Genomic DNA, 20429 nt, shown 5'->3' on the forward strand with positions numbered 1-20429 from the left:
TTAAAAATAAAAGTAAATTTTTATTTGCAGATTAATTTTTTCATACAGTTTATATACATTTGTCAATAGACATGCATTTCGGGCTTTATTTGTATTTCTGCTTTTACAATGAGTTATTCTTAACAATTTTGTTGCATTATACTTCTTTCAGTGTCTTTCATTTTTATGTTATTTCTTCTCGGTGCTCCTCCCTTCTTCATTTGTAATCAAAGATTTATCTGTGAAAAAAAGTATTATTTTTTAATAATCATTGATGATTGTGATTATACTTATACTATTAGGATGAATCTAGTTTAAAATACTTGTATGCAATATTCCAAGAATTTAAGAAAATAAATGAATTTTCACTTTTAATAATTTAATAGTCACTATTTTATAGTTGACTAAAAATAGCTAGCACACTCGTTTTTAAGATATTGCTTTCAACATGAAATGGAGGTAAAAATAAGGAGGATATATTAGTGAAAATTTTTCTTGTAGTCAAATTTTTTTTTCTAAAATTATTTTTATTTTATGGTTAATTTGGAGTTAAAAAATCTTATAGGCGATGTTTATAGGATATTCACAAAAATATTAATCAAAAGCCTGTGGGCTCAGCACTGCCTTGAGAACAAGCCAGTTCCAGCTATAATTTTAGTACCACATCACATCCAAACAATCTGGGAACTAATCGAGTGATATAAGAGTGTGAAATTCCTCTCTCAATTTTCTTTATTGGCAATTAGAAGGTTTTTATAGCATTAGTGTGTCTGCTGTACTGGATGCTTTGATGAAAAACAGAATTGAAAATTTTACACTGTCTTTTAAAACATATACAGTTAGGTGACAGCAAGAATTAGAATCAATATCGCCTAATCTTAATCATTTTCATAAAATAATATTTTCTTACCTGTAATGAGTGAAGTATATAATAGACTAAATTGAAATTTAATAAATAATAAAGATTAAGCTAAAAAAATATATTATTAATCTCTATTTTAGTGGTGATATTAAGATTAGGGTGGGCAATCCTAAATAACTATAACTGCTTATACTATAGAAAAAGTGAATAACATTAATTTGGAACCAGAATAAATACAACACTTTACATAAAATTAATCAGAATTAATTTTATGAAAGTAATTAATCAGAAGAATCAGAAAATAAATATAGAAGAATCAGAATATTAATAAAATTAATCAGAAGAATCAGAATCACTTAGTGTTTTTTTCTTCTTCAAAAATAGCATCATACTAAAGAGTGATATGCCATCCTATGTAAAGAGAAAAGTTTTTAATCAATCTGTATTACTTACACTTACTTATGAAGCAAAGACTCTCGTTAGCAAATCCATGCATACGCTTAATACCACAAAAATGGAAATGGTGAATGATGTATGGAAAGTTGTTTAATTTTTATTACAAGAAAAGGAGAAAACAAGTAGTGTGAATTAGATAACAAATTTTTTAACTATCATTGGAAGAATTAAGGACCTAAAATGATAATGCTTTGATCATATAACTTAAAGAACAGACAATCAAGTTAGACAGAGAAGACCTTTATCCAAAAAATGGATTGCAAATGGAGATAATGATATTAAAAATTAATCCAATTGTTTTGATATAATATGACTGAAAAGTTAATTGAAATAGTTGAGGAACTTACCACATCCAGCTTTGTATGGTGAATCACAGACTTTCAAATCTGCATCAAAATGAAGACCGGGTGAACACTGTTTAGGATAAGATGTCCATTGAGAGCATTGGTAGAATCTTGAGCAGTTGCTTTTGTCAGGAAACAAACCAAACCTTGAAGGACACTCAAAACTTACTTTTATTTCGTTGGTTGTACCTAGAGTTGAGGTTTCTTGCTGTGTAATTTCTGTAGATAGTTCTTCTCTACCTTCTTTTTCATGCGTGTTTTTGTCATAAGTAGGAGATGCTTCCTCTGAATCGTTTGGTTGATAAGATTTATCTGTATAATCATTTAGCTTTGTTGAGAAAGTTGTTGATTGCTTATCTATAGTTTTACTTGTAGCAGTGAGATTAGCAGATTCTTCATTTTCTGCAGAATTAAATTCTATGTCTGTGATATTCTCTGCAAATAAAGTTTCTTAGTTTTTACTTCAGTTTATTGACTATTTTTAAAAATGATAAAATTAATTGATAGTTTCTATACATTGTTTGTTTTTAGGATTTTAAGTATGCTTTTTAATATCAGTCTGTAAAATTTTTGATTATTAATTTTTTTTCCATTTAAATAAAGATAATTATGGACAACAACATCTCAGATTGTACTACTATTATTTTTATGTATGTTAAGCTGCATAAATTCTATGATAGGATCAGACTTTTTATTCCAAAAACAAGTTATTAATTTTTGTATATTTAAGATTATTTTAATGAAAAAAAATGACCAAAATTATAGTATTTTTTTAAAAAATCAAAACTTATTTCTAATCTCAAAAGGAAATGTATCTTTGAACTATTTAGTAATTTCTATTTTCATGTTCTTCATTTGCAGTACAGACCAAGGCTGTCTCTGTATACTTTCAACAACAAAATCTACCTTTAATGTTTCCAGCTCTGCTTTTACACAATTTGACAGCTGTGATTAAAAAGAATATTTTGTTTTAAATTCATCTGTTATACATATTGTTTCCAAACTTTTATCACAAGCATTTTCATGATTTCTTTAACCATAAATCAAAAAGATATTTAATTTTTTAGATTGTATGTAGTTTAGTTTTTATTGAGAAAAAAAAAATTCTTTCTAATGATTTTCCAAAATTTTAAAAGTTATGTGTTAAATTTTGTTTTTGCTATGAGATTTTTACTACAAATGTTTAAATTGCTTTAGCTCGAGTTTTTGATTATTATTTTGTATAAAAACTCTGTAGAAGATGAACTCATTTGGTCGGCCATTCACTTCGAATCATGATCAACCTATCTTTCAAGTCATAGAACTGATATAAGGTGAAGTGACACCAAAATGACCTGATCAAAGTAACCTAAAAATCAAGATAAGCTTTACTCTTTTCTTTGATTGTCGTTGTATTGTGCAATTAATCCTATATTCTGACAAGACAATCAATGAAGATTATTGTTTGATTGTTATGTACAATTTGTTGAAAATGATCTGAAATGTAGTAGCTGAAAAACTTATGCAACATAAACATATGGGGTATGCATCAATGAGCCTTTTCACACTGCAGTTATTATTAATCAATTTCGGCAAATCATTCAACAAATACTGCCCCACAAGCTCTGTGTTGGAGATATTTTCTAGTTTGATTTTTTCTTATTCCAAAGGTTGAGATATCCTTTTCGTTGTCATCGTTTTGAGTCCATTAATTCAAATTATTTTAAAGCATATTTTTGTTGATTTGAAAAATTGTTTTCTGAAGTGCATTGAACAAGATAAATTTTAACCAATTGTTTTATACCACCATTCCGAGAAATTTTTGATCACAGTAGTTAAAATAAACTTTATTTATTTTATTTTTTTCTTAGCCATATCCACAACCCCTTGAAAGACAACTGAGGATTATCTAAGTACTTAAATTTTTTGTTTGATATTTTAAAATTAGAATCAATGAATTGTTTTAAAAAAAAACAACTTCTAATTAAATTTTTATACAAATTTAGAATTTGAATTTTTCTAAGCAAATTAATTATGTCTTATTAACAAAAGAACTTAATTAACAGACTAATATATACTGATACTCCATTTTTTTTAGAAAAAAAAAGCATTCTGAATGAAGCTGAAGAATGAAGCTGTTTTTTTTATAGTTTTTGTAAATAAAAATATGCACTTATAATCAATAGAGGGATATATACTTACCGCAACCAGCATCAATAGGCCAATCACAAACTTGCAAGACTGGATTATAATGTAATTCTGGTGGACAATTCATGTGATTTGCTATCCATTGAGAGCACTGATAAAATCTGGAACAGTTATGTAAATCAGGATACAACCCAAATCTTGATGGACATTCAAAATCCAGTGGCTGCTCCGTTTCGTCAATAGTTGATTGCTTATTAGATGAAGTTACTGTTGTGGTATCAATACTGTCATTACTTTTTTCACTGGTTGACTTGTAATCGAAAGTTGTTTCGAATTTATCAGCATTTGTTGATATGTATTTCATTGTTACATTTTCTGTTTCTGTTTGACTTTTTGATGTAAACTTCTGTGATTCAGAAAATGTAACAATTTCTGCTCTTGTTGAGTTTGTACTAATCATAGTACTGTAATCACTGTCATTCTTTGTACTGTGATTCTGACTGTCAGAGTCAGTTGTTTCAGTTTCAGCTTCTTTTGTAAAATTAGTAACATATATAGTACTAAAATAATAATTATTTTTTGTCACAAACTCTTGCTCAGTGGGACTAGTTGTATCAATCTCAGCTTCTTTTGTGGAATTAGTGAGATTTATTGTACTGTCATCAATATTATCCTTTGTAGTAATCAATTCAGTATTGACACTAGTTGTTTCAATTTCAGTTTCTTTTGTAAATTTCATAGTACTGTAATCACTACCGTTCTTTGTCTCTAACTCTTGTTGTGTGGAACTAGTTATTTCAAAATTAGTTTCCTTTGTAGACCCTATAGTGCTATAAGCACTGTTGTTCTTTGTGAATGCTTGTTCGTCAGTGCTAGTAGTTTCAGTGTCAAATTCTGGTGTTGAGTCTGTAGTAAATAAGGTGCTATAATTAATGATCTTAGAGGCAGTTGTTTCATTAAATCTTGTTATGTCTGGTGTAGCAGTAGAACTTGGCTTGTATGTTGATTTTAAGCTTGTAAGTAATTTATTAGACTCTGAGGATGTCTCTTCTTTTGCAGACTCTGTTTCTGTTGAAATGATATCTTTTTTTGTTGTTTCCTCAGTTTGGTATTCAGAGGTACTTGATATGTGACTCGCTGTGTTGGTTTGAGGATGTGGTGTATAATCTGTATCAATTTCTTTAGATGAATCAGTTGAATTTAACTCTAAATAACAAGACATATTTTAAACTTTTTAGATATTATATTTACAAGTACAATTTATCAAAGACTTATGAAACTCATCATTTATTTATTTTAAGCCAGTGTGTATAATGATTATTGTGACCTTTTTTAATCCATATACATATTTTCCTTCTAAAGAATTGCTATAAGACTTTTAAGAAGTAAAATCTTATAAAATTAGAAAATAAAAATAAATATATATAAATAAAATATAAACTGTTTTACAATATAAGTAGGGAAATTGATGTTATTTATTTTATAATAATTTATTTTATAATAATTATTTTATAATATAATAAATAATTTATTATAAAGCAAATAACATAGAACACTGGTAGTGTAATGTGTACACCACTCCATCTAAATATAAAGTAGCTTAATTTGATTGAAACCATTTAAAATTATTACACTATTCGAAATTAAAGCTTGCAATTTTTTGTATTATTATCATTAGTATTATTGAGCCGATGTATCTGACATAAATATTACACCACTAGTAAATGTTTGAAAATAACTTTTGAAATCTGTGAATTGCGAAAACGATTCAGCAAATTCTATTCTAACTTTGATTTTTTTTTTTTTTACATATTTGTTTTTAACTTTATTATGAAAAATTTAAATGCCGATCAATTTCTTCAACCTTTAAACTACTATTTTTGTACATTAATTTACGATCAAAGAATTAAGTTACAAATTACCAAGAAAAAATTTATAATTTTTAGAAGTTTAAAGTCAGTACTGATTACTATTGAATTTAAATAGAATATTAATATAATATATTAAATAGGCTAACAAGAATATGGTAAAAGAAGAAAGCTGGCATAAAATATTGTATTTGTCGATAAATGCATTGAAATATTTAGTAATCAAAATATTTAATTGTTCTCAATGCCAAATGGTTAATATCTTGTTTAATAAATGAGGCAATGATATAAGACCCAAAAACTATTATAAAGGGAAATAGTACTTATACTTAAGAAAGTAGTTAAATTCATTTTGAAAAAATTAGCTACTTAGATATTGTACCTCAATGCATCAGTGCTACCCCTGATGACATGATTTTGACATAGCTATAAATTTCTCTCATTTTTGGGTTATTTTTATATTTTGTTTAAAATAATAGCAAAATTTATGCCTTCTTATTTCATTCTCCATTTAATGAAGTATTACTCCCATTATCTATAATAATAAAATGAAGGGTTTGTGTGTAAATTATTGACTCTTATAACTTCAAAATCATTTGTGCCTATATCTTAAAATTTAAATGGTGGGTAAAAAGGACAATTTTAGCTCCTGATCCTAATAATCGTTCAGAAATTTTATTAAATAATTCAGGAGAGGCTTCTAAATATTGAAACATTTTCATTAGTTGAGAATTGCCATTAGTAAAAATGAGACTGCAGACAGTTTTCCTTCAAATATTTTAAAGATTACATCAGTGATATTTGCTAGCTTATAGCTCTCATTAAAAAAAAAGAAGTTTTTTGTATGTTTATTATGCTTACAACTTAAAGTAATTGGTTATTTATTATATTTTTATCATTTATAATTTATTTTTTATTTTTTTTTAAATATGTGAGTTAATATATAGTGAGGTGAATATACACAGTGTGTCTCGTTAATATTGTGAAAAATTTCTTGGGGAGATAAAAGGAGTTGCACAGGAATTCATGATCAAAATTGTCATTGTGCACCGCTAATAGCGCTTCCCTATTATGAACTGTTTCTTTGTGTCTTTTTGAACAGGTACTTTTATTTACCTAAACAGTGTTGCCACAAGCGACTAAAATGCAACCATTTTTGGCATGAGGCGACTTTGGCAACTTTTTTTGCCTGAAAAGGCTAAAAAAGCAACTATTTTCAGGAAGAGGATTCTATTGGGAGACTTTTCTGTACTCCTAGCGATGTTTGTTTGTTTTTTAGCATAAACTGGGTTCAAAATCTGCTGCCCACGATAGCTTTCGAACACACTGAACTTTTTTTTCGTAAAAAATTTTGAAAATTTTGAATTGCACATTTGAGTCTTCACTTTTTAATTCGTTCAATCTGCAGATTCCTTTGTGAGTCTATTTCGTTTCCCGGTCACCTTCTCAATGGCTATTGCTTCGAAATTCCGCATGATTTTTTAAAACAAAAAAATTTAATACATTATTACGATGCATGAATTTCGAATTTGAGTAATCACTTTTCACACTATATATATATATATATATTTCATAGATAAATTATTGATTGAAGGGAAAATTGTGCTAGAACATTAATGTTTATATAAAAATTATCATATTTGCCCCCAACTTGAGTAAATGGATAATGGTATATGACAATTGAGTATTTAACAAAATTTTAGTCATATTTTTGTTCTTATTTAGGCCACTATATTCATAGTTTTCGGCAACTATTTTCATGCTTTAGGCTACTAAAAGCAACTATTTCGTCCATTTTTTTTCTATGGCAACCCTGCCTAAACTATCTTAATTTTATGTATTCTTATAATTATTATTAAGAATTGCATTCAAATGAATTTAGGATTAACTACTTTATCGTAACTTACTAATTTGGCGACTAACTTGTCAATCTTACCAGTTTTCAATAATGTTTATTAGAGGACATGTAATTAAGATCAAGAGAAGTACGTAAGAAAAAGCAATTGAGAATCGTCCCTGGCGGCATATGGTAACGTTTCCTGTCATGGGTTCCTAAGCAATTCTCAATCTCTATCTGTGCCTTAGAAATTTTTCACCACATTAACAAGACACCATGAATAGTATTAATTGTAATGAATATTACCACAACCAGCTTCATATGGCCAATCACAAACTTGTAGAATGGGATTGAAGTGGAGATCAGATGGGCACTGAATGTGATATGGAATATAATGAGAACACTGATAAAAGTAATTACAATTTTCTGGATCAGGGTATAGGCCAAATCTGGAGATGCATGTAAAATTCTGAACAATTTCATCTGATGAAGTTTCCTCTGATAAAGTCTCTGTTGTTGTAACCATTTTATCAGATTGAGATGTTTGAACAGTCTGATTAGTTAAGACATTTGTAGTTGATTCTAGTATTTCGCTAGTGTTTTGAGTTGAAATATTTACCACAGGCACAGGGCTAGTGGTGAATGTTACAAACTCTTGTGTTGCTGTATCAGTTGAAGTTATATTTTCTTTCAGGGTAGAAATTGTTTTTTGATTATAATCTAGTGTTGTCATATTATAAGTTGTAGAAATAATTTCAGAAGCACTGGCTGTAAAATTATTTTGTAGTGTGCTAGATTGCAAATCAGTTACAGTTTCTGTGTATTCAAAATCTGCTTTTCTGGAGGAAGTTTTTAATTCTGGTGCATCAGTTATATTTTTAATAGTTTCAGTTACATTTTCAAAAGTTGTTACAATTTTCGTTTTCATGGTTTCAACTTCTGATGCAGTGTCAGTTTCTCTGGACCCAGAATTGCTGCTTGTTTCAATCTCTGATATAGTATCTGTTTCTCTAGATTCAGACTCGCTACTTGTTTCAACTTCAATTGTACTATCAGTTTCTTTAGGTTCAGACTCGCTGCTTGTTTCAATTTCTGATGTGCTATCAGTTTCCCTATGCTCAGACTCACTGCTTGTTTCAATTTCTGATACAGTATCTGTTTTTAGAGACTCACTGCTTGTTTCAATTTCTGATACAGTGCCTGTTTCTCGAGACTCACTGCTTGTTTCAACTTCAATTGTACTATTAGTTTCTTTAGGTTCAGACTCACTACTTGTTTCAACTTTTGATGTGCCATCAGTTTCTCTAGGCTCAGACTCACTGCTTGTTTCAATTTCTGATACAGTATCTGTTTTTAGAGACTCACTGCTTGTTTCAATTTCTGATACAATATCTGTTTCTAGAGACTCACTGCTTGTTTCAACTTCAATTGTACTATCAGTTTCTTTAGGTTCAGACTCGCTACTCGTTTCAACTTCTGATGTGCTATCAGTTTCTCTAGGCTCAGACTCACTGCTTGTTTCAATTTCTGATACAGTATCTGTTTTTAGAGACTCACTGCTTGTTTCAATTTCTGATACTGTGTCTGTTTCTCGAGACTCACTGCTTGTTTCAACTTCTGATGCAGTATCTATTTCTAGAGACTCACTGCTTGTTTCAATTTCTGATACAGTATCTGTTTCTTGATACTCACTGCTTGTTTCAACTTCAATTGTACTATCAGTTTCTATTGGCTCAAACTTGCTGCTTGCTTCAACTTCTGTTGTAGTATCAGTTTCTCCTGGCTCAGACTTGCTACTTGTTTCAACTTCTGATGTAGTGTTTGTAGGCTCACTGCTTGTTTCAACTTCTGATGAACTGCTAACTTCTATTGGTTCAGATTCACTCTTTACCTCAACTGAAACAGTTTTTGACTCTGGATTTAATGTTGTGCTATTCATGTCATTTTCTCCAGTAGTTTCTTCTGTGGAAAAGTATGTTACATTTGATTCCTTTTTTGTTGTATCAGTTATGGTAGTTTCAAAATTAACTGTTATTTCAGAAAAATCTTTTTTTGTTTGTGGATTCAAAGTTGTATTAGTAATGTTAGAAATATCAATTTCTGTGGTAAATTTACTTGAAGATGTTTTTCCTGTTACATTATCTGCTTTTGTTATGCTGTCAGTTACAGTAGATTCAAACTGGTTTGTTTTTTCAGTTGAATTGGTCTTGTTTACAGATGTTTCATCATTGTCTGTTAGTGGTTGGATAGTGATGTTTTCATTTGGAGAAATATTATCTGAAGATACTTCTACACTAGTAAAGTTATTTGGTTTACTTGTAGTAGTGATATCTATCATTGAAGAAGTAGGAAGGTTAGATATCAATGTTTTTATATCTGTGCTGTTTTCAGTTATTTCATTGACATCCTTAGTACTAAGACTTTCTTTTTCTGTCGAAAAAGTGTTCTTGACTGTAGATGACACATAATCTGATATACTAGTTGGCTGAAATGTTGATGAGGCATTCATAGTAGATGTGACGTATGTTGATGTTTCTATATCTTTTGAGGTCGTCTTTTCTAAAAATAGAATAAAATTATAAGAGGAAAAGGAATTTTTTTTCATTTAATTTACCTACTTATTTATTAAAAAATTAATTTTTTTTTATATTTTTGTGTTTTTATTTTTGAAACAAAAAATTTAACAGTGGAAAAAGTGCATTATTTAAACCAACACATTTTTGCAAATTCAGTTAGGTATTTATTTATTTTTTTCTTTTTTTAAAAAACTTGTTTTTAAAAGTTTAGAAATATTTATAAATTATAAAATATATTTTTTATTTAGGTGTACTTTTTATTTCTTTATAACAAATTTTACAATGTTGGAAAGAGTTTTTCTAATTTATTTATCTTTTTACTACAGACTTAATTAATTTATATATAAATATACATGTAATAAAGTTTGGCTTTCTAATTTTTCTTCTTGCTTTCTAATTTTTCTTTGGCTTTTCATTTTAAAAATAATAATTTTATTCTAAAGTTTCATTTTGTTTTAAAAAGAAACATTTTGCATAATGTCTTGTTTTTATATAAATATAAATTGCAAATGAATTAATGCAACTTTAACATACTATTTTTTAAGAAATTTAAGGATCTGTGAAGACTATACTTTTATTTCCTATTTAGGGATACATAATGAAATCTACATTGTCTTGGTTTAGTAAAATTTGAAGTGAATAATTAATACTACAGTTTATCTCAGTCACCAGGTTCAGTTTTACAAAAAGGCTGAATTTCACATATTGTATAACTGCATACTCGAATATATTTTATAAAATACTTTCCTTATCTTTGTATGAAATTGGTATATTTAAATTTCGAAACAAAATAATAATAGAATAACTTTTATATTAATTTTTATAAACTAATGAAGCTATTATTAATTTTAAAGAACTATTATCTTTTTATTTATTTATATTTTTGATAGTTTACTTCTATAACATACGTTACAAATTTGCAAGAAGTTTAAACAGTTTTAAAATATTTCATCAACTTACCACAACCAGCTTCATATGGCCAATCACAAACTTGTAAAACTGGATTGAAATGAAGATCTGAGGGACACTGCATGTGGTATGGAAGGAAGTTGGAACACTGATAGAAGAAATTGCAATTTTCTAAATCTGGAAAGAGACCAAATCTTGAAGGGCAAGAGAAGTTGTAAATAGGGTCATTTCCATCTGATGTCTCTTCAGAAGACTGTCCTTTTGTAGTTATGTTATCAGGTGGTGTTGATGTACCATAGCTCTTGCTGGAGGAATCAGAAGATGTGTCAAAAGTTATTGTAGTGCTCTGAGTAATTTTGCTTTGTGTTGTTTCAGTATTAATTTCGCTTATAGTTGTTTTTTCAGTTATTGGTTTGACTGTTCTTTTAGAGTGTTCTGTAGATGAATCATCTATAGAAACTGGTACCAAAGTATTTTCTGTGGTCTCGTCATTTTTACTTTGACTAGTTGCTTCAGAAATATTTTCATCTTGGCTTTGATTGGTTGCTTCTGAGGTATCTTCATCTTGTCTTTTGCTGGTTGCTTCTGAAGTATCTTTATCTTGGCTTTGGCTGGTTGCTTCTGAAGTCTCTTCATCTTGGTTCTGGCTGGTTGCTTCTGAAGTAACTTCTTCACTAACTGGTCTTTGGTCTGTTGCATTTGCCTGCAATGTAGAACTTACAGTTTCAGGATCCATTTCAGAAGAACTTATTTCAGTAACATTTATTGTTGATGCACTTGTAGAGGTTTTGGCTTCATCTTTATCTGCAATTGTTAAAGTACTACTGCCATCTGTAGTTTCTTGCTCATCTGTTTGGGATGATGATGCTATATCGTTTACTGTTATTGGAGTTGTTTCTATCTCTGACAAATGTGAATATTTAATTGTTGAGTGAAGTTCAAAGTCTTTGACTGTTGAAACTTGCTGTGTGGATGAAATTGAAGGTGGCACTTGTGTCCTATTTTCTGAAAATACAATAAATAATTTTTATTTTTGGGGTAATTGTTGTCGTATGCCAGCAAAGCAAAGGGGGTGCCATCTATGGCCAAGAATTCGACTTTTGCCACACGTATACATCGCAACCCTCTTTATAGGGTGGATCCATTCATACATCCATTCATCCATCCACAGATCATAATTTTGACCTGAACCAGAGAACGAACAATCTCCAATTCAGTACCCCCAGAGGAGAGGTATTGATTTGTTTATAGGAACATGAAAGACTTTGTGACCTGACAGATTTAACTTTCACCAGTCATCATTTATTGCAAAGGGAGTCTTCTGCCAGCAAGATTCAAACTCAAGACCTCTTGACCATGGTCCCAATGTCCTACCAGCCAGCCTATCCCGGCCGTTAGATAATTAAGTATTATTTTATAATTTACTCCCTTAACTCATTACTCATGTATCACAACTGTTCCTTTCACTTTTCTGAAACATTTTAAGTGCTTAAAATTTTTTTTTTTTTCATCTCTATATTTTTTTAAAATTGTTTCTTGAAAATATAGCATTTAGGTAGTGCATGAAATATATTTAGATGTTTTCTTTTAAATATTTAATTTTAATACATTTTTAACTTTTTAAAAACTTTTTTAAATATATTTAATGCTCTAATAATTTTAATAGAACTGCATCTATATTGAAAATTTAAAAACTATGTCTCACTATTTGAAATGCATCTTCATATCCTAGCTTGTCATGAAATTTTGATGATGTTACTCTCATAATGTATAATAAATATAATATCAAATGAAAAATATCTATAAAAAAAACCTTTTACTTCTCATTAGTAAAAAAATCTATAAATTTTTAACTTTTTAAATTATTTGCTAAAAGCTTTATTTTATTTTAATCAAAATTAATAAAAATAAAAAGAGCAAAAATAAATGCCATTTTGGAGTAGGATTAACTATCTCATTGATTGATTTTAAATTAATACGCTTTAAAAACATTGAAAATACGAGTCATAGTTTTTGACAATAACAAACCAATTACTTATATAAAATATTTTCAAATTAAGATAATTTAAATAAAAGAGTTGAGAAAGAAACAATACTCTCGTTTTAATTCAATTTGGGAGTAAATTTCAAATGTGTTTTATACTAGAAAAATACTTATTAAATTATTCACTTACTACAATCTACGTTGTCTTTATAGTCGCATGTCAGATTCTCTTCATCAAAAAGCAGGCCAGAAGAGCAACTAAATTTCTGTACCATATCATCTATACAGATATAGTAGATACTGCAGTATATTTTACTGGGATGAAGACAGGGGCACGAATTATTTGAGCAGTCAGGAAGGTCATCACATTCTATACCAATGCATTCTGCACTGGACACTGGAACAACCAAACCTGAAAAATAGTATTCGAATTGTTATAGCTTGGGAATTTTTTTAATATATGAACTTAAAATCTGTAATGGATTTAATTAATCTGAATTTGGCAGTTGGATTGTACTTGTGGTTAGGAATATAAAGTTTTAATTACTTTTTTTTAGAAATACATTGTTAAAAATTCAATGATTTTAAATAAACATAAAAAGTGTATTTGATGTTCATCAAATGAAAGCATTTTTTTTTATTGTATTGATCAATGTATTCATATTGAAATAATTAACGTTTATTAGTTGCTTACAAAAGAAAAAAAACCTATTTAAATTAGTTTTAATTGAATTACACTATCTAAAAGTGACTTCACCCTATCACATTGATAGCATTTTTACTCACTCACCCTATTTGTCTGACATCTTGTTTCATTACAGTTTTCTTTTAAATTTTTTTTATAAAGAACCTTAATCTGTACTTTGCAATCACTGCTTTACTTGTAATGCAAAAACAACATTTGTGTGCTATTCTGCCGTTTAAAATTATAATTACATTGTGTATGGTGCAAACTAAGTAAATTTATTTACTTAATTTTACTTAAAAGTACTTATTTTAAAATACATAATGGATTGAAGTATGTATATGTACTATGTAGTATGCATGAACAGGCAATTATTGAATTCCATAATAAACAAATTAAGGCCGAAAATAGAATCAAAAGTAATTAAATTAAGGGGATCATTAAGGAAAGTGGTAATACAATGCTATTGTAGGATAACAATAAACCAATAGGTCACGTGAGCACTGTGGCTGGCTTGCACCGACCACAGTGTTGACATGAAATATTCTCAGTGGTAGACTGATCATGGATTAGAGTCCCTTTGCCTTCAGGCTAACTGTGGGAGGTTCTCGTGGTCTTCCTCTCCATGTAACGCAAATGCGGGTTAGTTCCATCAAAATTGTCCTCCACGAAGTCAAATTTCTCTCAATATTTGATCTAGGAGTTCCCTTGTCTTTTGGATTTGGTTCAAAATTACAAGGCTACGGAGTTGAACATTAGAAGTTGTAAAACGCATAAAATTGTGTCGGCTATTCAACGACGATTATAAAAATAATAAAAAAATAAAAACAATAGATTCAAATAGTCACAAAGTGTGAGGTTTGAACAAATTGGATAAACTGGTATCACCAAATTTAGAATAAGGTGTAAACTAAAGTTAATCAAAATCATAAATAAAAGATAAATAAGACAATGATATGCTGTATCCAAATATAAATGTATATATCATAACGCAATTTAGAAATGATTCCAAAAAGAAGAAAAAAAACAAATACCGATAACAATAATTAAAAGTACTCACCACACACTGGAGAAATACAAGAAATACCAAAAAATCAACAAATGAATTCACACATTTCTTTAATTTCAGCTCAACATTTAATTATGAACAGACTAGCATATTATTTAGTAACATATCTTTTGATACATTTAGTAACATACAAAAGGTCTTTATTCTAAATGGGTGACAAGAGATTTTTTTTAAAAAAAAAAAAAAGAGTTTTGCATAAAAATAAAATTTAGGAAAACGAGAAATTTAACGGTTGAAACGGATAAATACCGAAAGCTTAAATTTGAAAGGGTCTTTAATGTTAAAAAAAATGAAAGTTTTAAATGTAAATATTTAATTTACAGAAATTAATTACGGTTTGTGGATTTAATTAAAATTAAAGGCTAAAAAAAAGGATATAAAAGTAAATTCCCTGGAAACGGACATAAGTGCGCATCTCGCAGAGAGAGGCAGAGGGCACCCCTTGGTGTAACAAGCTAGCATGCACGATTGAAAATGTGCTAAAAATCTTTAAAAAATTCATTAACTGGTGTGAACCCAGAAAACCTTTTGTCAATTAAATTTATAGAGGGGAGAGTTTGAAAATCAAATGAAAGAAATCTGTTAATTTAGCCCTCCTTAAAAAATGACTAAAGAAAAAAGAAAGGCGGGAATAGAGGGGTATTTCTACTCACAGGAAGTGCAATGACCGCGTTGACCAGTGAGGTAGGGGGAACAGAAAGTTAATATTTTATGAAAAGAAAAGTGAAATTTTGCCAGGCAAGAAATTTTAAGAAAATTATTTGAAAAATTTTACATGAAATAAATTTAAACTGTTATATAAAAAGAATGGAAATAAAGGTTTAAAAAAATTAAAAGATTAGATTGTCACATTACGCAAAGTGTACATGTGAGCTATTTTAAAGCAAAATATCCTATAAAGAATGTTTCTTTAACTGAATGAAACTGAAACAGACATCGTGATGAATTAGGGGGATGTATCCGTATGGTAATTATTGCGTTATACTCAATTACAACTTAACTTGATGCAAAGAAAGCCAATGAGAACCAATTATGTGTGGAGGATTAAGAAAACCACAACTAAATTGTACAACGGCACCAGAGATTCGGGTAGGGAAAATTCCCGCTGCCTAATTTTTATGAACTAAAAGAAGCTACATGCATTCTTTCTACGATGCTGCGTACAGACATCTTAAATTTAGATATACTTAGCTTTTGATGTCTCTAATTCATTGTTATGCCTTCTTTTTTAACTATTGCCTTTTTTCCACCTTTGCCTCACATTTTACAATTATAAATTATGGGGGCTTGAGTCCGTGATTTTAGAAACTCCGACCGAGCAGTGAATTTTTCCCTTTTGATATCTTGTGCAGGGCAGGGGATGCGTATTCGTGCAGCAGCATTTAAATTTCATTCTCTCTTAAAAGATCAGTATAGGTAGGGGAGAAGGGGGTACAGTGGGTCAGGAGGTACAGTGGGTCAGTGAAGATATTTTTGCTTCAGTAAATTGTTTTCAGATGAAAAAATTTTGTAAAGTAGACACGAAACAGCTCTACTCTGTGTAAAAAGGTAAACAGCTCAATTTGATTGTGAAAGGAAGAAAGAGCCATTTTATTTTCTGATCCTCTGCAGGAAATTTGAAGTAAGTAAGACTTTTTGTAATTACACTTTAAATTTGTCAATTAAATATGAGTTATGTGGTATGTTTATATAGTCTAACTGATCTCATTTTGTATGATATTTTATTTAAATGAATATTTTAAGGAGCAAGAGTTTGAGGTGAAATATACTAAAATGGCACATGTGGGGCACACTGGGTCACTTGAAATGGGGTACAGTGGGTCAGTGACCCACTGTACCCCCATTTATATATTCATTGTCCTTCTTTTAATCTTTTACACTTTAATGTTTAAATTACCTTGATTTAATTTGTATACCAGTTTATTAAATAAAAGAGTTTATACATACATCGGTGATACATTTATTAAAATAAGCTATTGAAATTCATTTTGTTGATGCTAGTCTGTGGAAATGCAAAAACCTATTAGCTATTTTAAGTATAGTCAACTNTAAATAAAAGAGTTTATACATACATCGGTGATACATTTATTAAAATAAACTACTGAAATTCATTTTGTTGACGCTAGTCTGTGGAAATGCAAAAACCTATTAGCTATCTTAAGTATAGTCAACTAAATTAGTATAAATATTTACACTTAAGTAAGAAATAAACCAGGGAATTGTTATTCAGGAAATTGTTCAAACGAATCTGACTTTGAGGATTTGGAACTTGAAGAAGTAGAAGATTTTAATATTGACATTGGAGATTTTATATTAGTAACAGTTCATGGCAAAAAAAATACAGTTTTAAACACTATGTTGCTGAAGTTGTAGGCAAGAAAGAACATGAATTTGAAGTTCACTACATGAAAAGAATTCTGCCAGGTTAAGCCTTTATCTTTGATGAGGCAGACATTTATACAGCAGACAGTAAAGATATAGTGAGAAAGTTGCCCAAACCAAATGTATTTCAAGGAGCTAAGAGAACAATGACAAAACTGACTTTTGCTGTAGATTTCCTGTCATATAATGTTCATTAGTTATTGTAAATTAAGTTATTGTAAATTAAGTTTTTGATTTAATGTCTTAAAAATAACTATACAACCAAAAGTTTTGTAAACTAAATAGCACTTAAAATAAAGTAATGTCTAATTAAAACCTTTTTCTTTAATTTTTTTATGCAATGTAGTGTATGTGTATATTAGAGCAAGAAAATATACTTTTCATTTATAAACATTGATCTACTTTACTGTCTAACTTAATACTAAATATTGTCAGGCAATAAAATAAGTTTAAAAACTCAATAATGAATGAAATAAAATTATTTATTGTATTTTTCGTTAGTTGACCCACTGTACCCCTTTATGGGGCACAGTGGGTCAGCAAGTAGTACTCTAGAAAAATGTCTTTTTATTGTAAAAAAACATTTTGCTAAATTGTAATAAATTTAATTAGGAGAGCTAATAGATTAGAAAACATAATGCATAAGTTTGATATTCTTTTCTAAGAATATTTTTAGAATTATATTTAAATATCTTAAAATTGACCCACTGTACCCCCCACTGTACCTACAAAGAAAATTAACTTTCTGAAATTCTTGGGAATGTTATTTTAAACGGAGAAATTTTTCATATTGCTTTGTCGTTAGTGGAAACTGACGTTTGACTAGTGCTTCAAAGGATATATTGTGGACATATCCCGGATTCAACTTCAGCTTAGTGGATGCAACTAAAGAATAACGTTGGCTGCCTTTCAGAAAATGAAAGAGAGGAGAATGCATTTGTTATGATAAAGTGACTCCGCCGACAATATTACTAAATTGAAAGTGAAAATAGAATCAACCGAGATATTTAAAAAAAGAGTTACAGAATTTTTTAAAAAGTTTATAGCTACCGCAGTATTCGAAAGGAAACAGGTATCGAACAGGGAGTTGAATTCTTGAAATAAAATGAAATTCTTGTTCAGTTGGAAAAACAAGAATTAGAAAGACTCGAAAAAGAAATGCTGTTACTGGAGGCGAAAAACAAAGCGGCTGAACTTAATCCTCTCAAAATGAACTCAAAACAAATATCGACCTTACAAAAGCCGAAAACTTCAATCATTTTTTTTTCTTTGTTAGAACGAGCCTTTGCCAGTTTAAATATTAATGAGGAACTAAAAGCCGAAATTTTAATATGCTAAGCTCGTGTCTTGTGAACATTGAAGAAGATGATATATATGTTTTAAAAAAAATTAAAAGCTTTAATATAGGCGTGATTTTCAACAAATTCCTTAAGAATATTTAACGAATTTTTAAAATTTAAAGAAGAAGCATTTAAGCAATTTGCTCTCGATTAAACTTTTATTTTAAGTATTATTGCAAATTACGGAAAGTAGACTCATTTAAAACCTTAAGTAACTAAATCGTATAAGATAAAATTATTGAGACGTTTAATAAGGAGGTGGCCAGTCATATTTTAATTTGTCAGGGAGATGATTGTCCTGTTGATTTAGTTAGCGCGAGAATCGAACATTTATATATTATTTAAAACAAAGAAACTTCAGCAAATATGCAGGAAACACATTTTTTAGAAGTTGCAGAAGAACAGAAACTTACGGAAAATGAGCATTTTCCTAAAAGTTTTGATAGACAACTAAGCGAAGGTAAACATTGCTTCGTGTGCGGAGACATAAATCATTTTGCGCAATATAGTCTGATGGGATCGAAAGAAACCACTCATCTTTCGAGAAGAAACAAATTAATCCTCATCGGAAAAAATCCGTAAACAAACATTATAGTGTTAATTCCTGCGGAGATCAAAACGAAAAGATAAATAATGTTAGACCTAACACGATAATTCAAACTCTTTCAAATTAGCTTTTGCAAAGTGCAAGAAAAAAGTCCCTCAAGTCAGGAATTAAAGTTTGTGGATATTTTCGCAAACATTCAAAACCTTTATGCGACTTAGCGGTTGAAATTATGGTTTTAAAATCGAAACTTGCAAGTGAGGAAAAATCAGATTTTAAAAAAGGGTATGAAAAATATAAACCTGACTGTTTTGGTTTTAAGACCGTGGCAAAAATGTTCGATGTTCCTATGTTACTAAATTAAAGATCGCCGAAACTAAAAACTAAATGCGAGATAGTTGAAAGTCTGAATAATGAATGTGTAATAATACCCCAGCAGATCTTGCAACTTGAGAAAGTGGGTTTATTGAAAGAAAAATGTTGTATTTCTCTAATCACAAGTAATTTTCGAAAGTGTAAATCCTCTTCTAGTGTGAAAGAGAAATTTATTGCATAATAATACTTCTTGTATCAAAAATGATGGATATGCAGATTTAAATAGCCAAGGTAAACAGAAGGTAGCAATGAGTAATAACTATGTAAATGTTAATAATCGATGTAAACAAAATGTATTTGTCAATAGTAATAATAGTAGTCTTATCCCAAAAGTAAACAAAGGAAACGTTTTGATCAATTAACTAAGTATTAAACTTTTTCTATGGCTAATGATAGATTAAAATCTAAAATTACTGTTTACCAGATGTTGTTATTGTCGTCGGCTATTAAGGCAGGGGGTGCAATTGTTTTTGTTTTCCAGTGGCGCAATCTATGGCCAAGAATTCGACTTCTGCCATACCCATACGTCCCACCCGTTTATAGGGCGGAACCATTCATTCTTACACAGATCGTAATTTTTGACCTGAACCCGAGAACGATCAATCTCCATATCAGTAATCCCCGAGGTATTAATTTGTAATTGAAACATGGATGTTGGGACTTTGTTACCCGACTGATTTAGCGTGCACCAGTCACCATTTACTACACGGGGAGTCTTCGGCCGGCTGGATTCGAACTCTCGTTCTCATAAACGTGAGTTCAGCGCCCTGCCAATCAGGCTATTCCGGCCGCTTGCCAGATTAATAATGCTTATTCCAATTCCGGAGAACGATCAATGTCCAATTCATTAACCTTAGAGGTATTGATTTGTTATGGGAACATGGAGAACTTTGTTACCCGACAGATTTAACGTGCACCAATCTCCATGTACTGCACTTCACATGTACCATCTTCGGCCATTTGGATTCGAACTCCCGTTCTCACAATATCGAACAATATTCTTAAAATTAATCTTCCTTTTTTTCTTAAATTTTTTTTCTCCGAAATATCTCCAAACCAGGTGAATACGGTAATTTCTGAATTTAGATTCGG

At 29.6% G+C, this 20429-nt stretch overlaps 1 protein-coding gene across 1 annotated transcript in view; it reads right to left on the minus strand.

Moving 5' to 3' along the window:
• LOC107436137 (mucin-3B) overlaps window positions 1-20429 on the minus strand; it is a 54163-nt gene continuing 33734 nt past the window's right edge. The window contains exons 12-17 of the mRNA XM_071185337.1: window positions 13133-13354; window positions 11010-11963; window positions 7780-10032; window positions 3823-4974; window positions 1645-2076; window positions 1-218 (exon numbers count right to left, since the gene is read on the minus strand). Of these exons, the coding sequence (XP_071041438.1) occupies window positions 169-218; window positions 1645-2076; window positions 3823-4974; window positions 7780-10032; window positions 11010-11963; window positions 13133-13354 (5063 nt within the window). The 3' untranslated portion in view covers window positions 1-168. The remainder of the gene's footprint in view (window positions 219-1644; window positions 2077-3822; window positions 4975-7779; window positions 10033-11009; window positions 11964-13132; window positions 13355-20429) is intronic.

This window comes from Parasteatoda tepidariorum, chromosome 1, assembly GCF_043381705.1.
Source record: "Parasteatoda tepidariorum isolate YZ-2023 chromosome 1, CAS_Ptep_4.0, whole genome shotgun sequence".
In the NCBI taxonomy this organism is placed as follows: Eukaryota; Metazoa; Arthropoda; class Arachnida; order Araneae; family Theridiidae; genus Parasteatoda; species Parasteatoda tepidariorum.